At 39.4% G+C, this 24,541-nt stretch overlaps 1 protein-coding gene and 1 non-coding gene across 9 annotated transcripts in view; one reads left to right on the top strand and one right to left on the bottom strand.

The window, feature by feature from the left end:
• Positions 1–21,243, top strand: part of PPP4R3B (protein phosphatase 4 regulatory subunit 3B) — a 72,453-nt gene extending 51,210 nt beyond the window's left edge. For 2 of the 8 annotated variants that reach the window (XM_023228262.1, XM_023228265.1), the window contains 5 exons: positions 941–1,110; positions 4,251–4,390; positions 4,814–4,998; positions 10,325–10,515; positions 19,616–21,243. In XM_023228262.1, the coding sequence (XP_023084030.1) occupies positions 941–1,110; positions 4,251–4,390; positions 4,814–4,998; positions 10,325–10,515; positions 19,616–19,711 (782 nt within the window). In that variant the 3' untranslated portion in view covers positions 19,712–21,243. The remainder of the gene's footprint in view (positions 1–940; positions 1,111–4,250; positions 4,391–4,813; positions 4,999–10,324; positions 10,516–19,615) is intronic. The other 6 variants (XM_023228266.1, XM_023228263.1, XM_023228267.1 and 3 more) reach the window with 4 other exon arrangements.
• On the bottom strand, positions 3,448–3,595 carry LOC111553499. The gene has a single exon (XR_002734968.1). It is a non-coding gene; the product is annotated as a small nucleolar RNA SNORA12 (small nucleolar RNA).
• Positions 21,244–24,541: the final 3,298 nt, after the last annotated feature.

Here is a 24,541-nt window from a genome sequence, read left to right as displayed (position 1 = left end):
TTCTTTTCAGTATCCTAAAATGTGAAGTGAAGTTGTACTTCTTATTCGTTACTCTGTTTTTCTTTTAACAAATACAATCTGATCTGCCACAGTGCATGTTTAGCCAGGTAAAATAGCTTGTAAGCAATTGGTACATAAGAGAATGATGTCATTATAATATGGAGATAGGATTGGTTCGCAAATGTTTGTTTGTTTGTGTTTTGAGACAGAGTCTCATAGACGGGGTTTCACCATGTTGGCCAGGCTTGTCTCAATCTCCTGATCTCGTGATCCGCCCGCCTTGGCACAAATCTTTTTTCAAGGCAAAGAAAAGTAGAATAGTGTGAGTGGAAATAGCCTTCATCAAAGAAGTTAAAAACCTTTAGATCTCCTGTTATGTGATTGGCATCTGGCATCAGGAGCCTCTTTAGCTGTATTTTCAGAAAATTAAAAACAAGCTTTTGCCTCTAAATCGCCCTCCCTCAGAGAGGCAAGGCAATCTTAGCTCATGGCAGGTTGCCCACTCCTGTGCCCACCTTAATGACATTGCCCCCAGCTGATTCTGAGCTGCCTTCACTGCATTGTCTCAGCATCCACCAGCACTGCTCTAAATACTGCTAGCATTTTGCGTATTTTTTAATCTCTGTCGTAGAGCTACCTGCCTGGGTAGTTTATCTCCTAGATTCCAATTACTGTTTGTTGTTGTTGTTGTTGTTGTTGTTAGTTCTGGCTACAGAGTTGTACAGGTTTTGAGCGGTCCTCTGCAGCTCTGTTTTCCTCAAAGTCCGGTTTTACTGAACAGTTTTACTTTTCATTTTAAAGGAGTTTACTTTTTACTTTATGCACAGTTTTACTTTTCATTTTAGAAGAGCATATACATTGTTTTATGGTGGGAAAACACCTGTATAATAATTGATTTTAGTAAGATCATTAACTTATTCCCTATATTATGTTTTATTAGGTGCTCTTCGCTTTATGAGGCGGATAATTGGACTTAAAGATGAATTTTATAATCGTTACATCACCAAGGGAAATCTTTTTGAGCCAGTTATAAATGCACTTCTGGATAATGGAACTCGGTACAATCTATTGAATTCAGCTGTTATTGAGTTGTTTGAATTTATAAGAGTGGTAAGTTTATATAAAACAACTGTTATTATATGTAATTTTATGTATATAAATAATTTTTTATGTAAAAGAATTATATGTAAGCAAAGTGACTTCATTCCCTTTTCACCCCTGAAATTATATATTCCATGTGTCTTAGAATCTATTTCTAATGAACTGAAATTTAAAAAATCAGTAGCTTTTTAATTCTTATTTGCCACATGTTATAGTTTAGTGGTTTTTATTTTTGACGCTAATATTTTTTAACACTAATATTTTTAATTGTGAAATATAAAAGTGAAATTCAGCATAGTCTTTCAGCCCATATTTACTTGATTTTCTCAGTTCCATTTTTATTGGCCAAATGTTTTATGATCTCATTTGGTGTATGTCGACATTTCAGTCAATCATGGCTTAGTCACGTGATCTTTTAGGAGAAGGTGATATTTTTGTTGTAAAGGTAGTGATTTAAAAAGAATAAGGATGGAAAAATAATTCATTTGGTGTTGGGTGTGATGGCTCACATCTGTAATCCCAGCACTTTGAGGCCTGGGCGGGCAGATCACTTAAGGTCAAGAGTTCGTAACCAGCCTGGCCAACATGATGAAACCCTGTCTCTACTAAAAATACAAAAATGAGCTGGGTGTGATGGCACACAGCTGTAGTCCCAGCCACTTGGGAAGCTGAGGCACAAGAATCACTTGAACCCAGGAGGTGGGGTTGCAGTGAGCCAAGATTACATCACTTCCTTCCAGCCTGGGTGACAGAGCAAGACTCTTGTCTCAAAAAACAATTCATTTGGTAGACATCATACAAGGTGCATAAAAGGTAGAATGGAATCCTAGAATTTTAAGTTAAAGAGAACAGGAAGTTAGATGGACTACTCCAATTACCGTATTTTATAGATCAGGGAATTAAGACACCCAAAGTTATTAAGTGACCTATTCAAGAACATCCATTTGGATAGTAGCACAATCAGGACCAGTCAGAACTTGAAGCTTTGTCCCAGCTTAGTTTTAGGCAACAGAAGATTTATCATAAACAGTCTGGAGGGCAATCTGTGTGAATAACAGGAGTGCGACAGATAACTGTAGAACCACTACAACAAATTTACTTCGCCTGTACTTAAACATGCTGAAATCATTCTACTGAGGAAATGGCCACATGGCTGGAAAGAATTTGGGTTTTATTTTTTGTTTTGTGTTGTTTGAGACAAGGTCTCGTGCTGTCTGTCGCCCAAGCTCGAGTACAATAATGCAATCAGAGTTCACTGCAGCCTCGACCTCCTGGGCTCAAGCAGATCCTTCCACGTCAGCCTTCTGAGTAGTTGGAAATACAGGCATTCACTAAAATGCCTGGCTAATTTTTAAATTTTTTAAGGGATGGGGTCTCCCTGTGTTGCCCAGGCTGGTCTCAAACTCGTAGGCTCAACCAGTCCTCCCACCTCAGCCTCCCAAAGTGTTGGATTACAGGTGTGAGCCACTGCACCTGGCTGGAAATAATTTGAAAAAAGAAAGTCGAAGCTAGAAATTCATTCTCTAGTTTTATTTCTTACAAATCAGATATCTGCTGATAACATGCTGTTCTCATATGAAGATTATTTGGCTGACTGGATTGTTTTTCTAAAAATGGTCAATTGCCAAGTATATGATTTTTAAACGGGTGAAGAGGATAGAAGTCTTTAACCTTGTAAAAGAAGAAACATGGTTAACTAGCTCACTGGTTCCCATTGTACTGCTACAATAAATCAAAGCTTTCTGTTTTATTTACTTTATATTTTTCTCCTTTAACATTTTGGTGAGATACAGATAAAGCAAATTGTAGGGTTTACAGCCCCGTCCCTATTCCCATGATGGAATTGTTTTTCTGAAAAGAAGTTTGAGTGGTTGATCTGTGTACCTTGTGCCCCAAAACTTAATGTATTTTTTCATTTCACATATTACAGAACCATTGCCTAGGTTTCTAATTTCTAATTTGCATGTTTTTTTTCTTTGAGATGTACAGGAGAACTAGTTTTAAGACTTAAATTCCATAATGCAAACAAATTATGGTGTATCTTTTTAAGAAATGGCCTGTGGGTTTCTTACTATGTAGTATTATCTATAAAGTCCTGAATCACAACTTTAATTTTTTTTTAAATAAGCCTACTGGGCATGCATGCATCTGCAGTGATGGTTTAGAATTTAGAAATTATTACTATCAAGTAGTTTATTTCACAAAGATTATACTATTGGAAGACTATAGGAATAGACAAGTAGAATTCCAGATAGTTTATCAGATCTGTGTATATAATATAGTCAGAGAAATCTGTGCTTCTTATTACTTAGGTAAGATGTATCCTCTGTTGTTTTTTCTTCTTCTATGTGTGAGAGCCAGCCTCTGATGTGAGAAAGACTTGTGAGAGATCTCTTTGTCATCGAGCCTTTGCCAGCTCCTATGTAATATATGTGGCGGAGTTAGGCTCATTCAAAAACTTAACAAATGTACCAGAAAGAAAACCACCACAACCATATCCCATTTTGATAGCAGTTAAACAGGAAGTCATTAAATAACACCTGTTTGTTGAAAAATACATTTTTCTTTTATTAATACATAATACTGTACAGATGTATTTGGTACACATATTTATTTTAACATGCATAGAATGTGTAATGATCAAGTCTGGGTATTTGGGATATCCATCACCGTGAGTATTTTGAAAATGTAATTTTAACATCTGCCTTCTAACCAGCTGTGTGCTCTGGATCAAACCATCCAGCCTCTTAGAGCCTCAATTTTGTTTTTCTCTAAAATGGGGATAATAAAACCTATCTCAAAGAATTGTTGTGAAGATCAAATGAAATTGTATGTAAAAGTGCTTTTTAAATTATAAAGTGCTATATATATATATAAATGCAAAAAATAAGCAGATGTAAAAGAAATCTATTTACTTTTCAAATGTTCTTTATAGTCCTACAAAAGGGCTCCAGTAAATTGCTTCTCCTTTTTTTTCAAGTTTTCTGTGCAGTCCTGACTCATGTGTAAAGAAACCAGGACATTACATTTTGAAGGTGATTTTGAAAAACCTTTTTTGATCAGCTTTAGAACTACAAAACAAAATTTTACAGTTTTTCTTCTAATAAGCATTGTATTATATTTTAAATGTAAATTTTGTGCTTATACAGGAAGATATCAAGTCTCTTACTGCACATATAGTTGAAAACTTTTATAAAGCACTTGAATCGATTGAATATGTTCAGACGTTCAAAGGATTGAAGACTAAATATGAGCAAGAAAAAGACAGACAAAATCAGAAACTGAACAGGTATGGTTTAAGTATACTGCTTTTATAGCCTAAAAAATTGTGTCCAAAATTGTCTGTAGTTCAGATTTTCCGTGAGAAATTTATTGAGGAAGTTTCTTTTCATCACTGGATAGCATAGAGTTGAATAGGAGGGTAAGGTGTCCGCCCCTACCCTATATCATTTATATGATAAATTACTACTTTATCTTAAGTAGTTGTATTTTATTGTAACTTAAGAAGAATATTTAGTTTAATTTACAACATTCTAAAATATTTTGGAGTGTTCTCTGGCTACATCTTCTATCATTACAGAGATTATTTTGATATAAATTATAGTCAGTTAAAATTACTTCAGTTCCTCTTGGTTATACGTATCTTTCCTTCAATTCAATCTGATCACGACCTTTAAATCACTACTCAGTATTTGTGATATATTTCTTACAGTGTACCATCTATATTGCGTAGTAACAGATTTCGCAGAGATGCAAAAGCCTTGGAAGAAGATGAAGAAATGTGGTTTAATGAAGATGAAGAAGAGGAAGGAAAAGTGATTGTGGCACCAGTGGAAAAATCTAAACCAGAAGATGATTTTCCAGATAATTATGAAAAGTTTATGGAGACTAAAAAAGGTATTCAAATTCTGAATTTTTGCAGCATACCCTCTTATTTAGTGCAGAAATTACTTTGTTGCTTGTGAAGGTTTGTTTGTAGTTTATAAAGCAAGAAAGACAAGAATTTTATACCAAATTGTGTTCTTTTAAAATTATGTACTTTTTCCCAATCTGTCTGGGAATTCTTTTCATGTTTAAAATGTTTCTCTTCAAACTTGCCATTTTGTAATGCTATTAATTCGCTAGTTAGAAATTGAGTTATCTACTTTTCTTTCTGTGAATAGTCTTGGCTTTATTTCTATACTGAAATTCTCAGTAATAACAGAGACCATATAGCTTCATAGAAACCTTCTAGAGTACTTTGCCTGTGTCTTTTACAGCTGATAAACTGAACTCAAGCAAGTAACTTTGCTCTTTGAAATTTTAAAATTACAAAAGTTGCATAAACGTATACTATCAAGAGAAGTGAAAAAGTAAAACTTCCCCTGGCTTTCAGATGTGCTTAACTTGTTTTATAAAACGAAGATCTTGCTAGTACTATCTCTTTCAAAAGAACTAGTCATTTTATTTCTGTGGCCTGAGGAATTACCATTTTTTGGAATACTGCCCTGTGTATGTCATTTAAATATTTAATTAAAATTTATACCTTGCTGGGCATGGTGGCTCACGTCTGTAATCCCAGCACTTTGGGAGGCTGAGGCAGGTGGATCATTTGAGCCCAGGAGTTCCAGACGACCCTGAGTAGCATGGTAAAACCCTGTCTCTACAAAAAAACACAAAAATTAGATGGGCACAGTGGCACTTACCTGGAGTCCCAGCTACTAGGAAGGCTGAGGCTGGAGGATCACTTGAGCCCAGGAGGTCGAAGCTGCAGTGAGCCATGAGCTGCCGCTGCACTCTAGCCTGGTAACAGAGAAAGACCCTATCTCAAAAACAAAAACAAAAAAATGTATGTCTTAGAAGATAAAAGCCTTTCTTGGATTTATTATGTAAGTTTGTGATTTTAAATGTGACATTTTCTGAAGGCAATTCTCAGAAAATTTATTTATTACATTTTCTTTGAAACTATTGCTCCTACTCATTTTCAACTCATTAATTTGATAAGTTTTTTTTGCCTCAGCGTGGTGGAGCAAAAATTCTATTAAAATGTCCTAAGGAATGGATACCTTTGCTAGACAAGTTCTTCTGCCTTTACTCATTATAGGTACTGCCCTGACTACAGTCAAAAGAGGCAATACAGCCATATTTGAAGTTCTGTATCCAGTGTTGAGTGAGACGCTGTTAAGAATCATATATAAAAATAGTAACCAGATGTTAAAAGGGATTGGACACCTATGTCATAAAAGAAACAGACAAAGGAACCTGGAATATTTAGGACTTACAGACTTGATCATTGTCATTAGGCATTTGGAATATTGACTTGTGAGAGAGATTACTAGGTTTTTACAATGAGTAAAGAAGTGTAGAATCAGTGAGTGGAAGCTATAGGGAGACAATAAAAGGAAGAGTCAGACAGCTCAGCTCATGAGATTTTAGATGGATATGCTAGATACCACAATGTGGAGTTCTAGCATAGGATGGCTAATTTTGTTATGATCCGTAAGGTCCTTCCTAATACTGAGATTTCTAAGATTCTAGCTGATAAAGACTTATCACTTGTATTAGTTCATTTAATACTGTTATAAAGAACTACCTAAGACTGGGTAGTTTATGAAGAAAAGAGGTTTGATCGACTCACAGTTCCTTAGGCTTAACAGGAAACATGGCTGAAAGGCTTCGGGAAACTTACAGTCATGGTTGAAGGCGCAAGGAAAGCAAGCATATCTTAACCATGGTGGAGCGGGAGACAGAGAGTGTAAAGGAGGAGGTGCCACACACTTTTGTTTGTTTGTTTGTTTGCTTGCTTTTTGAGGTGTAGTCTCACTCTTGTTGCCCAGGCTGAAGTGCAGTGTCGTGATCTCAGCTCACTGCAACCTCTGCCTCCTGGGTTCAAGCGATTCTCCTGCCTCCCAAGTAGTTGGGATTACAGGCATGCACCACCACACCCAGCTAATTTTTACATTTTCAATAGAGATGGGGTTTCACCATGTTGGCCAGGCTGGTCTCAAACTCCTGGCCTCAGATGATTCACTCGCCTTGGCCTCCCAAAGTGCTGGGATTACAAGCGTGAGCCACCAAGCCCGACCAATGTGCCACACACTTTTAAACAACTAGATATCATGAGAACTCACTAGCACAAAAATAGCAAGGAGATATTCTGCCTCCATGATTCAATCATCTCCAACACAATTACAATTCACAATGAGATTTGGGTGGGGACAAGAACCAAACCTTATCATTCCACCTCGGCCCCTCCCTAATCTCATGTCCTTTTTACATTTCAGAACCAATCATGCCTTCCCAACAGTCCCCCAAAGTCATAACTCATTCCAGCATTAACTCAAAAGTCCAAGCACAAAGTCTCATATGAGACAAGGTAAATCCCTTCTGCCTATAAGCCTATAAAAGAAGAAGAAAGTTAGTTACCTCCAAGATACAATGAGGGTACAGACATTGGGTAAATGCTCCCATTCCAAATGGGAGAAATTGGCCAAATCAAAGGGGCTATAGGCCCTGGGCAAGTCCGAAGCCCAGCAGAGCAGTCTTTGAATCTTAAAGCTCCAAAATCGTGTCCTTTGACTCCGTGTCTAACACCAGGGCATGCTGATACAACAGGTAGGCTCCCAAGGCCCCGGCTGGCTCTGCCCCTATGGCTCTGCTGGGTACAGCCCCCATAGCTGCATTCATGGGCTACAGTTGAGTGCCTGTGGCTTTTCCAGGTACATGGTACAAGCTGTTGGTGGATCTACTGTTCTGGAGTCTGGAGGATGATGGCCCTCTTCTCATGACTGCACTAGGCAGTATCCCAGTGGGGACTCTGTGTGGGGGCTGCAACCTCACATTTCCCTTCTGCACTGCCCTAGTAGGTTCTTCATAAGAGCTCTGCCCCTGCAGCAGATTTCTGCCTAGACATCCAGGCATTTCTATATGTCTTCTGAAATCTAGATGGTTTGAGAATCAGAGGTTACCAAACCTCAGTTCTTGCCTTCTGCACACCCACAGGCCCAGCACCACATGGAAGCCACCAAGACTTGGGGCTTGCACCCTCTAAAGCCATGGCCCAAGCTGTACCTTGGCTCCTTTTAGCCATGACTGGAGCTGCAGCACCTGGGATGCAGAGTGTCCCAAGACTGCACAGAGCAGTAGGTCCCTGGGCCCAGTTCACAAAACCATTTTTCCCTCCTAGGCCTCTGGGCCTGTGAATTAACATTTGGCTCCTTGTTACTTATTCAGATTTCTGTAGCCCAGCTTGAATTTCTCCCCAGAAAATGGGTTTTTCTTTTCTACTGCATGGTCAGGCTGCAAGTTTTCCAAACTTTATGCTCTGCTCCCTTTTAAATATAAATTCTAATTTCAGGCTATCTCTTTCTTCATGCATATGAGCATACACTTTTAGAAACAGCCACAAGGCTTTTTTTTTTTTTTTTTTTTTTTTTTTTTGAGACGGAGTCTCTGTTGCCCAGGCTGGAATGCAGTGGCATAATCTCAGCTCACTGCACCCTCTGCCTCCCAGGTTCAACCGATTCTCCTGCCTCAGCCTACCAAGTAGCTGGGACTACAGGTGTGTGCCACCATGACCACCAGCTAATTTTTGTATTTTTAGTAGAGACAGGGTTTCACCATGTTGGCCAAGCTGGTCTTGAACTCCTGACCTCAAGTAATCCACCCGCCTCAGCCTCCCAGAGTGCTGGGATTACAGGCATGAGCCACCGTGCCATGCCCAGCCCAGGCCACCACTTGAATGCTTTGCTGCTTAGAGATTTTTCCACCAGATACCCTAAATCATCTCTCTCAAGTTCAAGTTCCACAGATCTCTAGGGCAGGGGCAAAATGCTGCTAGTCTCTTTGCTAAAGCATAGCAACTATGACCTTTACTCCAGTTCCAAATAAGTTCCTTACCTCCATCTGAGACCTCCTCAGCCTGGACTTCATCGTCCATATCACTGTCAGCATTTTGGTCAAAACCAGTGAACAAGTCTTTTGGAAGTTCCAGACTTTCTCATATCTTCTTGTCTTTTTCTAAGACCTCCAAATTGTTCCAACCTCTGCCTATTACCTGGTTCCAAAGTTGCTTCCACATTTTCAGGTATCTTTTTTTTTGAGATGGAGTCTCACTCTGTCGCCCAGGCTGGTGTTCAGTGGCACAATCTCGGCTTGCTGCAACCTCTGCCTCCAGGGTTCAAGCGATTCTCCTGCCTCAGCCACCAGAGCAGCTGGGATTATAGGTGTGTGCCACCACCCCCAGCTAATTTTTGTATTTTTAATAGAGAAGAGGTTTCATCATGTTGGCCAGGCTGGTCTTGAACTCCTGACCTAGTAATCCACCCTCCTCAGCCTCCCAAAGTGCTGGGATTACAGGCGTGAGCCACTGTGCCCTGCCATTTTCAGGTATCTTTATAGCAGTACCCCACTCCTGGTACCAATTTTCTGTGTTAGTTCGTTTTCACACTGCTCTAAAGAACTACCTGAGACTGTGTAATTTATGAAGAAAAGAGGTATAATTGACTTACAATTCCACATAGCTGGGGAGGCCTCAGGAAACTTGTGGTGGAAGGTGAATGGGAAACAAGGCGTGTCTTACATGGCAGCAGGAGAGAGAGAGCAAGGGGGGACATGCCACCCTTTAGAACAACCAGATCTCATGAGAACTCACTGTCACAAGAACAGCAAGGGGGAAATCCACCCCCATGATCCAGTCACCTCTCAGCAAGTCCCTCCCCTGACACGTGGGGATTCCAATTTGATTTGAGGTTTGAGGGGGAGACACAGAGCCAAACCGTATCATCACTGTACACATCATGCTCTACTTTTAAAAAAGTTCTTAGGAAACAAAGGCAATTTTTTTTTCTTTTTTCTTTTTTTTTTTTTGAGACAGAGTTTCGCTCTTGTTGCCCAGGCTGGAGTGCAATGGTATGATCTCCGCTCACCACAACCTCTGCCTCCCGGGTTCAAGTGACTCTCCTGCTTCAGCCTCCCAAGTAGCTGGGATTATAGACATACGCCACCACACCCAGCTAATTTTGTATTTTTAGTAAAGACGGGGTTTTTCCATGTTGGTCAGGCTGGTCTCGAACTCCAGCCTCGGGTGATCTGCCCACCTCAGCCTCCCAAAGTGTTGGGATTACAGGCGTGAGCCACCGTGCCCAGGCAGCAGTTTTATAAGTTTTTAAATTATTGCTCTTTTTAGATGTTTTGACTTAGCAGTATTTATTGATATACGTTCAAAATTTTACTTTTGCTTTAGCAAAAGAAAGTGAAGACAAGGAAAACCTTCCCAAAAGGACATCTGGTGGCTTCAAATTTACTTTCTCCCACTCTGCCAGTGCTGCTAATGGAACAAACAGTAAATCTGTAGTGGCTCAGACAACACCAGCAACTTCTAATGGATCCTCTTCCAAAACCACAAACTTGGCTACGTCAGTAACAGCCACCAAGGTAGGTGAAACAGCATTACACACAAACTTTGCTTTTCCCATCTGTGAGATTTTTTCATGTTTACTGAAAAAAATTTGGATAATCAAAACAATTTCAGTAGAATTTTTGTTATCAAAACATTGTTGATTGTAGAATTTTATTTTATTTATTTTATTTTATTTTATTTTTTGAGACAGAGTCTCACTCTGTCGCCAGGCTGGTGTGCAGTGGAGTGACCTCGGCTGACTGCAACCTCCGCCTCCCAAATTCAAGCAATTCTCCTGCCTCAGCCTCCCAAGTAGCTGGGACTATAGGCGCACGCCACCACACCCAGCTAATTTTTGTATTTTTAGTAGAGACAGGGTTTCACCATGTTGGCCAGGATGGTCTCGATCTCTTGACCTCATGATCCACCCACCTCGGCCTCCCAAGGAGAATTTCATTTTATTTAGGCTTATGATAATAAATGTAAGCATCCTTCCTCCTTGTCCCCCATTCTATTTTGGAGCACTTAAGTTGATTCTAATATTTCACTGACTACTTAGTGTTACTGCATTTTAAATTATTTTCTTGGATAGGTGAGTAGTAGAATATCTTCACACATACGGTCACATTCATCTTCAGAAAGTCTGTGCCAGTTTACGTTACCTATAAACTGTGTGTGAGTGTGCCTGGCCAATTGCAGCTTTGCCAGCACTATAATTATTTTTAGTATTTGCCAGGTAGGTAGGGGAGACAGTATATAATATCTCATTTCCAGTTGTGTATACTTAATTAGTAGTAAGGCTAAATATTAGCCTTTTGAATCTGCTCTTCTCTGCAAATTGGATTATATTATTGTTGATGAATCTTTAGTTAAGGATATTAGACTTTCTGTTGTTCTTATAACAAATGTATTTCCCTTGGTTACCTTTTTTTATAAACAAGTTTAAATTTTATATGAAACATTTTTCTTGTTCATATGTTATATGAAATCATCCTTTTTCCCCAAAAAGGAGTGGCTTAAAATAAAAAGGCATAAATATGGGACAACTATTGTATAAAGATAGAAAGACAAGCAAAAACACCATGGTAGTGCACACCTAACTGAAGGAATGCATCTTGTTTGGAACACAAAATATAAGTCTAAGTTTATTTTACAAAAATGAAGAATTTTCATTCGGTAGTATAGTGAGATAGGCTTTTGACAATAGCATTTTCATGGTATTCTGTATTTGAAATATATTTTATGTTTTTTAACTGGAAAATTTTTAAATTAATTTTCAAGTTTATGGTAGGACAATTTAGAGTGATATTGTGACACTACATTAAGAATGTTTGGGCTGGGCACAATGGCTTACACCTGTAATCCTAGCACTGTGGGAGACCAAGGCAGGAGGATCGCTTGAGCCCAGGAGTCCAAGACCAGTCTGGGCAACAAGGTGAGACGCCATCTCTACAAAAAGTATTAAAATATTAGCTGGGTGTGGTGGCACACACCTGTGGTTCCAGCTACTCAAGAGTCTTAGGCAGGAGAGTCGGTTGAGCCTGAGAGGTGGAGACTTCAGTGAGCCATGATCTTGCCACTGCACTCCAGCCTGAGCAAGAGAGTGAGACCCTGTCTCAAAAAAGAGTATTTGCCATAGAGTTGTATTGTTTGGGTTCAAATATTGACTCTGCCTCTTTCTAGCTGTATCACCTTGAATAAGTTATTTAATCTCTCTGGGCCTTAAGCTGCCTGCCTTCCTGCTTCCCAGTTGTTGTTGTTGCAACAGAGTCTCACTCTGTCACCCAGCCTGGAGTGCAGTGGTGCGATCACAGCTCACTGCCTCCCCTACCTCCTGGGCTCAACTGATCCTCCCATCTCAGCCTCCCGAGTAGCTGGGGATGCAGGTGCATGCCACTATGCCTGGCTAATTTTTGTATTTTTGGTAGAGATGGGTTTTCGCCATGTTGCCCAGGCTGGTCTCAGACTGCTGGGCTCAAGCAGTCCTGCTCAGCCTCCCAAAGTGTTAGGATTAACAGGCATTAGCTAGCATGCCTGGCAGACTTTCTTGTTTTAAAAAGGGATAAAATAGGCCGGGCGCGGTGGCTCAAGCCTGTAATCCCAGCACTTTGGGAGGCCGAGACGGGCGGATCACGAGGTCAGGAGATCGAGACCCTCCTGGCTAACACGGTGAAACCCCGTCTCTACTAAAAATACAAAAAAAAATTAGCCGGGCGAGGTGGTGGGCGCCTGTGGTCCCAGCCACTCGGGAGGCTGAGGCAGGAGAATGGCGTGAACCCAGGAGGCAGAGGTTGCGGTGAGCTGAGATCCGGCCACTGCACTCTAGCCTGGGCGACAGAGCAAGACTCCGTCTCAAAAAAAAAAAAAAAAAAAAGGGATAAAATAGTAGCTAATTTATAAGCTTGTTGGGAAGATTAAATTATTTAACAAATGTATAAATGCTGAGAACATTGCTTGATACCTTCTCAATGTATGTTAGCTTTTCTTTTTTTTTTTTTTTTTCAAATCGAAGTAATACGTGCACTTACTTTCAAAAGTCAAATATTACCAAAGGCAAGTTTATATTAGAAAAAAATCAGTCCCTCTGTTCCCCTCCACAAAGACCCCTTTGAACTCTTTTAGCTGTGTCTTTTATTTCTAATAATATGTCAATACTGCATACCTTTTCTATCCTACTTTTATATCCTGTTCATTTTGTTTTCCTATTATATTTTCTGTGATACTTCCCTGAGTTTTTATTATCCTTCCAGATAATTTACTTATGAATGAGCAAAATTAAATGCAAACACCAACACCTTTTTCACTCTTCTTGACACTAACAGCAGATTACAGAATACATCTGTTATACATCCTTTTTAGAGACGGGGATAAAAACAATGTTCTTGGAAAACAGTTGCTCAATCACTGTAGACACAGAATTTTGAAATTAAGCAAGACAGGAGTTGACAGAAGTTAAGCACCACTTTAATTTGCTCTCAGCCTTCTTAACAAAGTGTGCCCACATTCCTAAGGGGTGGCAGATTCTTTATCACCAGTTGCCCTTTGGTTTAGCCAGTTTCACCAACAGTGTTAATTGCTATAGTTGAAGGCTGGCTAGACGTTAGCTAGTAATGAATTTAAACAAAACATTTGTTTTTATGATATAAATGCCATAAAGACACAAAATACTTCTTTAGTTGTATAACTGTAAAACTTGCATGTTTTCTATGAGGAAAAATATAAAATCAGAATGAGAAGCCATTTGTGGATACTAAAATAAACACTTGTCACAGACTCACAGTAGAGAAACCTGTTATCTTAGTTTTTTATGTAGCAAATTTATCTTGGTGAATTCTGCATATCAGGACATTAGAGATTTCCTGCATAGAACTCAAAAGTATGGATATACCTTAATTTATAATTAGCCCCTATTGATGGGCATTCAAGTTGTTTCCAGCTTTTTATAGTTATACTCATTGCTGCAATGTGTGACCACTTACATACATCGTTTCATATACATGTGTATTTCTGTATAGAATGTGCATTTATTATAATATTGTAGGATTACAGGTGTGTGACACCATGCATGGCTAATTTTTGTATTTTCAGTAGAGATGGAGTTTCACCATGTTGGCCAGGCTCATCAGGAATTCCTGGCCTCAAGTGATTCACCGACCTCGGCCTCCCAAAGTGCTTTTTCATAGGTTATTGTTGTCATTTATTTTGATCCTTTCATTCACATTGGAAACTACTCAAGTGATAATCTTAGGATTTCCTTTCATGAAAAAAAAAAAAAAGGCAGATTTTAATAAGAGTGCCAAGACAATTTGATGGAGGAAAGAGTACTCTTTTTCTTCTTTTTTTTTTTTTTTTTTTTTAAGACGGAGTCTCACTCTGTTGCCCAGGCTGGAGTGCAGTGGCGAAATCTTGGCTCACTGCAAGCTCCGCCTCGCAGTTCATGCCATTCTCCTACCTCAACCTCCCGAGTAGCTGGGACTACAGGCGCCCGCCACACTTGGCTAATTTTTTGTATTTTTAGTAGAGACGGAGTTTCACTGTGTTAGCCAGGATGGTCTTGATCTCCTGACCTTGTGATCTGCCCGCCTTGGCCTCCCAGAGTGCTGGGATTACAGGTGTGAGCCACTGTGCCCGGCCAGAATACCCTTTTCAATAAATGTTACAACTGTATATCCACATGCAGAAGAATGAAGTTAGAGGCCTATCTCACATCATATACAAAACTCTCACAATGGATGAAAAGATCCAAATGTAAAAGTTGTAAGTCTAAAGCTCTTTTTTTAAAAAAAAGCATAAATATCTATGACCTTGGATTTAGGCAATGATTTCATACAATATGACACAAATACCACAAGTGACAAAAGAAAAATAATAAATTGGACTCCATCAAAATTTTAAAATGTTGTACTCCAAAGGATACTACCATAAATCAAAAAGACAATCCACAAAATGGGAAGAAATATTTGTAAATGATATATCTGATAAGTAACTGGTATCCAGAATATATAAAGAACTCTTACACCTCAGCATGACAACCCAGTTTTAAAATGAGCAAAGGATTTTAATAGACATTTCTGCAAAGAAGATACACAAGTGGCCCATGTAAGCATGTGGAAAGATGTTTAACATCATTAGTAAGGGAAATGCAAATCAAAATCACAATATGATAGCATTTCACATCCTCTAGGATAGCTATAATAAAAAAGATGCACAAAAACAAGTGTTAGCAAGAATGTAAACTGTGACATCCGTTGCTAGTGAGAATATAAAATAGCACAACAGGCCAGGTGCAGAGTCTCATGCCTGTAATCCCAGCACTTTCGGAGATCCAAGGCAGGAGGATCGCGTGAGCCTAGGAGCTCCAGACCAGCCTGGGCAACATGGCAAAACCCCGTCTCTACAAAAATTATCTGGACATGGTGGCACATGACTGTGGTCCCTCGGGAGGCTGAGGTGGGAGGCTCACTTGAGCCCAGCACGCAGAGGTTGCAATGAGCTGAAATCACATCACTGCACTCCAGCCTGGGCAACAGAGTGAGACCATGTCTCAAAAAATAAATAAGTAAATAAATAAATAAAAATATAATGGTATAGCAGCTTTGGAGTATAGTCAGGAGGTTCCCTAAAAAGTCAGAGTACCGTATGACCCAGAGTTACCATATGACCCAACTACCTCATTTCCTAGGTATATATTTAAGAAAACTAAAAACGTGTCCACTGTAAAACTTGTGTATGAATGTTAATAGCAGCATTGTTCATAATAGCCAAAAAGTGGGAATAATGCAAATGTCTCTCAGCTTATGATGAATGGATACACAAAATGTGGCATATTCATACAGTGGATATTATTTGGCCATAAAAAGGAATAAAGTCCTGATATGCTAAGCATAGATTAACTTTGAAAACATTGTGGTAATTGAAGTAAACCAGTCACCAAAAAACCACATATTATATGATTCCATTTATATGAACTGTCCAGAATAAGCAAATCCACGGAAACTAAGTTAGTGGTTGCCAAGAGCTGGGTGGTGGGGGGTGTGGTGGGGGAATGAGGACTGTTTTGGGGGACTTTTTTGGTGGGTGAAATGATGGAAATGTTCTGGAATTAGTGGTGAGTGATTACATGACTTGTGAATATACTAAAGCCACTAAATTATATGCTCTAAAAGGGTGAGTTTATGGCGTGTGAAAATTACACACTTTAAAAAGTTGACTTTATGGTATGGACTTAGTAGTGCCCTGCTTTTTTGGGGAGGTGTTAGTTGTTTGTAGTTCCCCCCATACCCCTTCTGTGAAGCCATCTAATTTTTACAGACAAAGCTAGTCTCTTACACCTTGCAAGTATAAGCGTGGTTGTTAGTGTTCTGAGAGCCTACATAGCAAAGCTTATTGTAGGTTAGCATGTCTGCTCAGTATACAAAATTTAAATGTATTCTTTCATTTTCAGCCTGGCCTTACCCATGCCCTTTTCTTTGCCTAAAATCATGAAATATACAGTCCTTCGCTCTGTAAAGTTCATTACATTCTCTATAGAGTTTATTCTTTATAGAGTCATTTTCTCTGTAGAATTCCCTATAGTTGGTGATGGTGGAGGGACAGAAATCTCCTGGCTGTCGGAGGTGTAGAATCAATGACCCAGTTGTCTGTTTTACTATAATTTAACTGTCTTCCCTGCTTTCCCCAGTATTTTGGTGCCTTTACTGCCTAGCTTCTTTCTGGGGTTCTCTTAAGACACGCCGGTTTCTCGTTTCTGTATCCCTCTGCAAATACTTAGTTCTTGGCTTCTTCTTGTTGTATGAGTTGCCTTGCCTCTGATTTCTCTTTTCCAGAAATGCTTTGGCAACTCTAAACTGCTGTTTTCTCTTCTCCTGTTTTCTTTGCTGGTATTTACTTTTTAAATTTCTTACGTAAATACCCTGCAAAAACAACCCAAATGTCCCACCAGAAACTCAGGAATTAAAGTATATGATGAAGCTGGGCATGGTGGCTCATTCCTGTAATCCCAACACTTTGGGAGGCTGAGGCAGGCAGATCACTTGAGGCCAGGAGTTCAAGGCCAGCCTGGTGAAAGATACGGTGAAACCCCATGTCTACTAAAAATACAAAAGTTAGCCAGGCATGTTGGTGCGTGCATGTAGTCCAAGCTACTTGGGTGACTGAGGCACAAGAATCACTTGCACCCTGGAGAACTGAGATCGCACAACTGCACTTTAGCCCGGGTGACAGAGCAAGACTATAAAGATATATATATTCATACCATGGAATGCAAGAGTTTAAAACAATGAAATGGAACTTTATGTCCTGACATCAAAAGCTTTTTTTTATATGAACATGATTGTAAAAGAGTAAGTATAATTTCAATCTGCTATTTTAAAACAGTACATTTCTAGATACATATTAAAAGTATGGAATCAGCTTCACAAAGTGCATCTCTAGATTTAGGCCTTTTTACTTCCAACATTTCACATTTTGCATTTTTATTATTTTTATTGTAAACGTTTTAAATGTATGTTAGTTTGCAGAGATAATATAAGTAAAACTCAAATTGTATAACTGAGTTTTTCAGACAATTATTAATCTTGGGCAAAAACAAGTATTAACCATTTGGAATACATATGTTTATACATTATGATATGGAATACTAAGCATAATTAAAACTTGGCAACTTTGCTGTCATCGTTTTAATTATCAGATTGGTGTCTTTTTATACGAGAATTACTTTGTTTTTCCTCTCGTCCAATTTGGCTTAGAAACAAAATAATAGAAAAACGATAGTAGTAATAGCAGCTAATAGCACTTATTGAACACTAACTACATACCAAGCACTGTGTTGAAGTGCTTTAGATGTTTTGTTGTCAACTTATTTATTTATTGTTGTTGTTTTTTTTTTGAGACGGAGTCTTGCTCTTATTGCCCAGGCTGGAGTACAGTGGCGCCATCTTGGCTCACTGAAACCTCCACCTCCCGGGTTCAAGCGATTCTCCTGCCTCAGCCTCTGAAGCAGCTGGGATTACAGGCATGTGCCACCACACCTGGCTAAGTTTTGTATTTTTAGTAGAGATGGGATTTCACCATGTTGGTCAGGTTGGACTAGAACTCGTGACGTCAGGCGATCCACTCACCCTGGCCTCCCAAAATGCTAGGATTACAGGCGTGAGCCACTGCGCCTGGCCATCAATTTAATTTTCAAAATAGTTCACTGAGGCCTAAATACTACTATACCAATTTTACAGACAAACTGAGGCAGAGATATTAAACCACTTGCCCAAGGGTTTGTGGTTTTATTTTTTTATTTTTTTGAGATGGAGTCTTGCTCTGTTGCCCAGGCTGGAATGCAGTGGCGCGATCTCTACCTCCCGGGTTCAAGAGATTCTCATCCCTCAGACTCCTGAGTCGCTGGGACTACAGGTGCCTGGCACCACGCCAGGCTAATGTTTTATTTTTAGTAGAGATAGGGTTTCACCATGTTGGCCAGGTTGATTTTGAACTCATGATCTCTCAGGTGACCTGTCTGCCTCAGCCTCCCAAAGTGCTGGAATTATAGGCATAAGCCACTGTGCCCACCCCCAATGTTTTTTGTTGTTGTTGTTGTTGTTGTTGTTTTACGTAAAACGTGCTGTCATTAGAATTTGACATCAGACCTACAGTTAGCCTGTTTTTAACAATTTAGCCATGTTGCTTCTTGCATATCCAGACTTAAGATGTGTATGTGATTAAGTTGAGAAACAGATTCTCAGACAGGTATATAAGTCTTTCTGATAACTGTTTCTGGCTGCCCAGAGGCCTTTTTTTGGTTGGTTAATATTATAGTGATTTGGTTACATTCTGGTAAAACCAGGTATCTCAGTACTTTAGATAAATAATGAGTTACTTCTGTTGCATTTGTTTATCTCCTAGAGGTCTGAAGGGTTTGAACTAAATACAGTGTTTGCAGAAGCCCTCTTAACCTATAGGACATAAGTTTTCATGGGATTGGCTCAAAATGAATGAAACGCTGTGGATGTATAATTTTCTGGAGAGTACCCAGAGTTTTTCTAGGATTTTCACACAGAAGTTACTCATCAAAGGCCAAGACCATGAATTACCTCATCCTTATTTTTCTTTTGGTCAGAGAGCTAGCCCTGAATGTTTTACTTACTATTTTATAGGAATCATTTCATATGTTTATCTTCAGCCATTTAAGCTATACTTCAAAAGCACAATGAAAACAATGTGTACTTAGTGATGAAATATACACAAGATGAACAAAGACTACAAGGGGATTTCTTGTGGTAATAAAATTAGAGAAATGCACTAGTGCATCTCCAATGTCCTTTCTAGCTTCCAAATGTTATAATTGTTATCCCTATTTGGAAAAGTAGGCATTTTCCCCACAGTAAAATTTTTGCAGAATTGAGTTTTGAAGTATCATTAATAATCCAAGAACCAGATAGAAAAGTTAAGGGTTACTGCAAATGCTACTAATTAGTACTCAGACGTTCGTGATTTCACGCAGTTCCTTTATCAAATTCAAATGTGTTAATTTCTGATATGATTTAGAAAAATGATTCCTGATATCTTTACAAGTGATTGGATTTGTACTAAAAGCTCTTTTTTGTTATATATGTTTAAAGAAAATTTTTTTAAATTCTTCAATAGGGAAGTTTGGTTGGCTTAGTGGATTATCCAGATGATGAAGAGGAAGATGAAGAAGAAGAAACATCCCCCAGGAAAAGACCTCGTCTTGGCTCATAAAATATTTATTAGGGGACCCTCAACATGTGGTCTTAAAATGCTGCAACTGTTCAATGAGCTGTAAATCCGAATCAGAAAGCTTTCTCAATTGAACTTAGAAAATATACAAGGAGTAGCAAAAGACACTCAATATATCAGCTAAGGGAGTTTAGTTCTACTAAAAAAAACAGGCTTCCCAGGAACTTCATTGCTTGCCAGTAATTAAGGGGTTTGCCTTTTAGGCTGTCAAAACAAACGTTAATAACCAGAACCTGGGAGACAGCTTCTCAGCAAGGAAAAGTCACAGGTTTTGGGACAGTTTAGGGGAGGGGAAAAGGTTGATATAATAATGCAGGGTTGCTCCTCGGGGTGTTGATCTAAAAACAATTTTACAGAACTTCAGTTGTAAACTCAATAACATTACTTGTATAATGGTGCTGGCCATGTTGTTTTAATCAGTTGCCTCTTTTTAAAAGAAATTTTTATGGAAAACACATTCAACTATCATTTAAAAAATGAAGTTAAGCTGTTGGGACCATTTATTTAAGATTTAACAAAAGTTCAGCCTTTTAGGTAGTTGAAGGGAAGTACACCCCATATTCAGCACATGTTGAATTTTCTACACCAGGAATTTTCAATATGTATATTGATGAAAACAAGCTCAATTCAAACTGGACAGTTTTAAGATAATGTTAAAATCAGCACTTTTAGAGACAGTGAAGGCCAAGAATCAGTACAGTAGTATTCCAAAATGATTTTCTCTAGAAATTTGAAAGTGGATAGAACAGAATGTTTTCAACCACCTACCAGTACAATCTTTTGTGGAAGATACTTTGAAATCACTTTTTGCTTTGTTAGTAAAGTTCTCTCTCTTTCCAGAGCTGCAAGTTTTAAAGTGTTACTTATACAGACCAACAAAGAATAGTGCTGAATTAAGTGGCATTTAGTATCTAGAAGCCATTTTGATCCAAGAAGCGACTTGTCAAAGTCAGCATGCAGCACATGTAGCTTTTCTGTAAACAAGGGTGTGATATGAAAGCTGCTTTTTTAAGAAGAGTAAAAGCACATTCCACGTACGTAAGTGAATTTTAAAATTAAATTGAGGCAAACAGTTACGTTTTATTTTTAGAGCAACAAGTTAACTGTACATATTTTAATGTTAGTTTGCTCATCTATGATCTGAGATCATGCCGAAGTGAGAAAAATGTCCCCAAAATACAATTTAATGCATTGGGAAAAAAAATTTTTAATAGTAATTCCAGCCACAATCTTTAGATCACCCTTGTAATGTGTTATGGGTCCATTTTTCCTGGAATAGTTTAATCTGAAGCAGTTTCCCCTGTTTTGGAGATTTTGTAGTTAATTTTAATTTTGGCTGTTTGGAAAAGATGAGCTGTCTGTGTAGATATGAAGTATAGTTTTTCCATAAAACAGATGTTTATTTTGTATTAAAAATACCACTGTACTTGTTTTACACCATTTGTATACATGTGGTGATATTAATGCTAAACTGTAAAATTCAGGAATTAAAATGTGACCCTGTAATTCCATAATTGATGTTTGTGTTTGGTTTGTTGTAAATATAAATTAACTCCATTTTGAGATATGTCAATTTTACAGTATCTTTTAAAAGGCAATAAAATTATACATAAATATTTATTATAAACTGCTAGGTCATACCCCAGTTTTAATGAAATAATTCTAAACAAATGCGGGTCAACGGCACTTTATCACTGACTACTTATAGAAGGTAAGCCTTGGGGAAATCAAAGCATCATGGTATGGAGCTTTTCTCACCTCTTCAGTTAAAGGTGTACATATAATAAGAAAGAAAGACCTTCCACCTCATAAGGCAGGTGACTCAGGATATTTTAAACCAAGATCAGTAAAGTTCCCATCCACTTTCTTTGAATCAGCAAGTTTTATCCAGACCCATCTCTCAGCTTTTATTAAATTTCTTCTTATAATAAGCCCACATGTAAAACAGTTTCCTAGTTACTTTTTGTTTGAATCTCGCTCTGTTGCCTAGGCTGGAGTGCAGTGGCGCAATCTCAGCCCACTGCAACCTCCACCTTTGGGTTCTAGTGATTCTCCTGCCTCAGCCTCCTGAGTAGCTGGGAGTACAGGCACCCACCACCACACCCAGCTAATTTTTAGTAGAGACAGGGTTTCACCATGTTGGCCAGGCTGGTCTTGAACTCCTGACCTCAAGTGATCCGCCTGCTTTGGCCTCCAGAAGTGCTGGGATTACAGGTGTGACCCACCGTGTCCAGCCCCCCTCATTACTCTTGACTCCTCTTAAGTAACTTTAAGTCCTAGTAGGAAGTACTATTTTTCTTTTTTTTTTTTTTTTTTGGAGATGTAGTCTCGCTCCATCACCCAGGCTGGAGTGCAGTGGCACGATTTCAGCTCATTGCAACCTCCACCACCTGGTTTCAAGCAATTCTCTGCCTCAGCCTCCTGAGTAGCTGGGATTACAGGTGCCCATCACCATGCCAAGCTAATTTTTGTATTTTCAGTAGAGACGGGGTTTCACCATCTTGGCCAGGCTGGTCTTGAACTCCTGACCTCGCAGTCCACCTGCCTCAGCCTCCCTGTCTCTGTATCTCATGAAGACTTCCTTTTTCTTTCTGAAGAGCTGTCGTCTTAAACATTTAAATCATCATCTGAACCTTTTCTTGTAGCAGAATTGTGAATGTTTTCCTGAAGTACAGGTTACAGTTTTCATGGTACAAGTGCTTACCTACGACGATAAGAGAATAAGGCTTAAAATATCCCTTAAAAGAACAATTGTGAGAATTCCACGTTAGCAGCTGTCTTTAAATGACTACCCTCAGACAAATCTGGGTTTTTGTATCTTCATCTTTACTCAGTGAAGCAAGCCAAGAGCCCACATTTGTATGCCTTAGGTCCTCTTAAAATGGTATCTGTAAACATGTATCCAATATAAAAACTATTTTTAATAAAAAGTTACATGAAACAGATTTCTGTGTTTTAATCACTAGCATTTCCTCTTATCCATCTAGTGATGAAAATATAACAAACGTAAATACTGGTTTTTCTGCAGATTGAAGGTTGGAATTGTGTAACTGAAACTGAGTAATTCTTGTTACATTAATTTTGGTATCCTTTTTTTTTTTGAGACGGAGTCTCGCTCTGTTGCCCAGGCTGGAGTGCAGTGGCCGGATCTCAGCTCACTGCAAGCTCCGCCTCCCGGGTTTTACGCCATTCTCCTGCCTCAGCCTCCCGAGTAGCTGGGACTACAGGCGCCCGCCACCTCGCATGGCTAGTTTTTTGTGTTTTTTTAGTAGAGACGGGGTTTCACCGCGTTAGTCAGGATGGTCTCGATCTCCTGACCTCATGATCCGCCCGTCTCGGCCTCCCAAAGTGCTGGGATTACAGGTTTGAGCCACCGTGCCCAGCCTCTTTTTTTAAAAGCTTATAATCGTAGACTTAAGGAGATAAAATGTGATTATAAGTTAAATCTCAGGAGTATCCTGTACTTAGAAAAGGGTGGACGTGGGATATTACAAGATTGGACTTTTTTTTTTTTTTTGGAGATGGAGTCTTGCTCTGTTGTTGCTCAGGCTGGAGTGCAGTGGCGTGATCTCACTGCAACTTCCACCTCCCAGGTTCAAGCGAGTCTCCTGCCTCAGCCTCCCGAGTAGCTGGCACATTACAGGCATGCACCACCATGCCCAGCTAATTTTCATATTTTAGTAGAGATGGGTTTTCACCATGTTGGTCAGGCTGGTCTTGAACTCCTGATCTCAAGTGATCCGCCCCCGCTCAGCCTCCCAAAATGTTGGGATTACAGGCGTGTGCCACTGTGCCTGGCCTTTTTTTTTTTTTTTTTTTTGATATGGAGTCTTGCTCTGTCAGCCAGGCTGGCGTGCAGTGGCGTGAGCTCCAGTTCAGGGCAACCTCCGCCTCCCGGGTTCAAGCGATTCTCCTGCCGCAGCCTTCCAAGTAGCTGGGATTACAGGTGCCCGCCACCACGCCTGGCTAATTTTTGTATTTTTAGTAGAGACGGAGTTTCACCATGTTGGCCAGGCTGGTCTCCTAACCTCAAGTGATCCTCCTGCGTTGGCCTCCCAAAGTGCTGGGATTACAGGCATGAGCCACCACACCCGGCCTGGAAGTTTCTGAAAGGTAGGTCTCCTATTGTGTTTATCTTTAAATAGACCACAGAAAACTATCCTAGGGTCACTTCTCTTAAACACCAACACCCAGTGGTGGCATCTCCTTCAACAGGCTCAATCAATTATTCCCTTTGCCTGTGTTTTCGTAATAGTTTGTCTAGAAAGAGTCATTATTTTTTACATCCCACACATCTATTTTCCAAGTCCTATTTGCTCCTGCCTTATGTAGGTGTAAATGATTAATGTAAAATCTACTTTACCATTGCCCAGGGTATCTCTACCCTTGATTGGACTGTCTCATACGTGGTACACCCAGAACTACTCTACCTCATGCACTAGTCGCCATACAGTAATAAAAATGAAAATTTTGATCATGTAACTTCCATGCTTTATTCATTTATTTATTTATTTATTTTTATTTTTTGAGACAGGGTCTCACTGTGTCATCCAGGCTGGAGTGGAGTGCTGTGATCATAGCTCACTGCAGCCTTGACCTCCAGGGCTCTGGTGATCCTACCACCTCAGCCTCCCAGGTAACTGGAACTACAGGTGTGCACCACCATGCCTAGCTAATTTTTTATATTTTTAGTAGAGATGGGGTTTTGCCATGTTGCCCAGGCTGGTCTCAAACTCCTAGGCTCAAGTAGTCTGTCCACCTCGGCCTCCCAAAGTGCTGGGATTACAGTGTCAGCCACCGTGCCCAGCCCCT

The sequence above is a fragment of the Piliocolobus tephrosceles genome, chromosome 15 (genome assembly GCF_002776525.5).
Source record: "Piliocolobus tephrosceles isolate RC106 chromosome 15, ASM277652v3, whole genome shotgun sequence".
Lineage (NCBI taxonomy): Eukaryota > Metazoa > Chordata > Mammalia > Primates > Cercopithecidae > Piliocolobus > Piliocolobus tephrosceles.
Note: the sequence above shows the minus strand (reverse complement) of the source record. Positions and strands in the feature narration are given on the sequence as shown.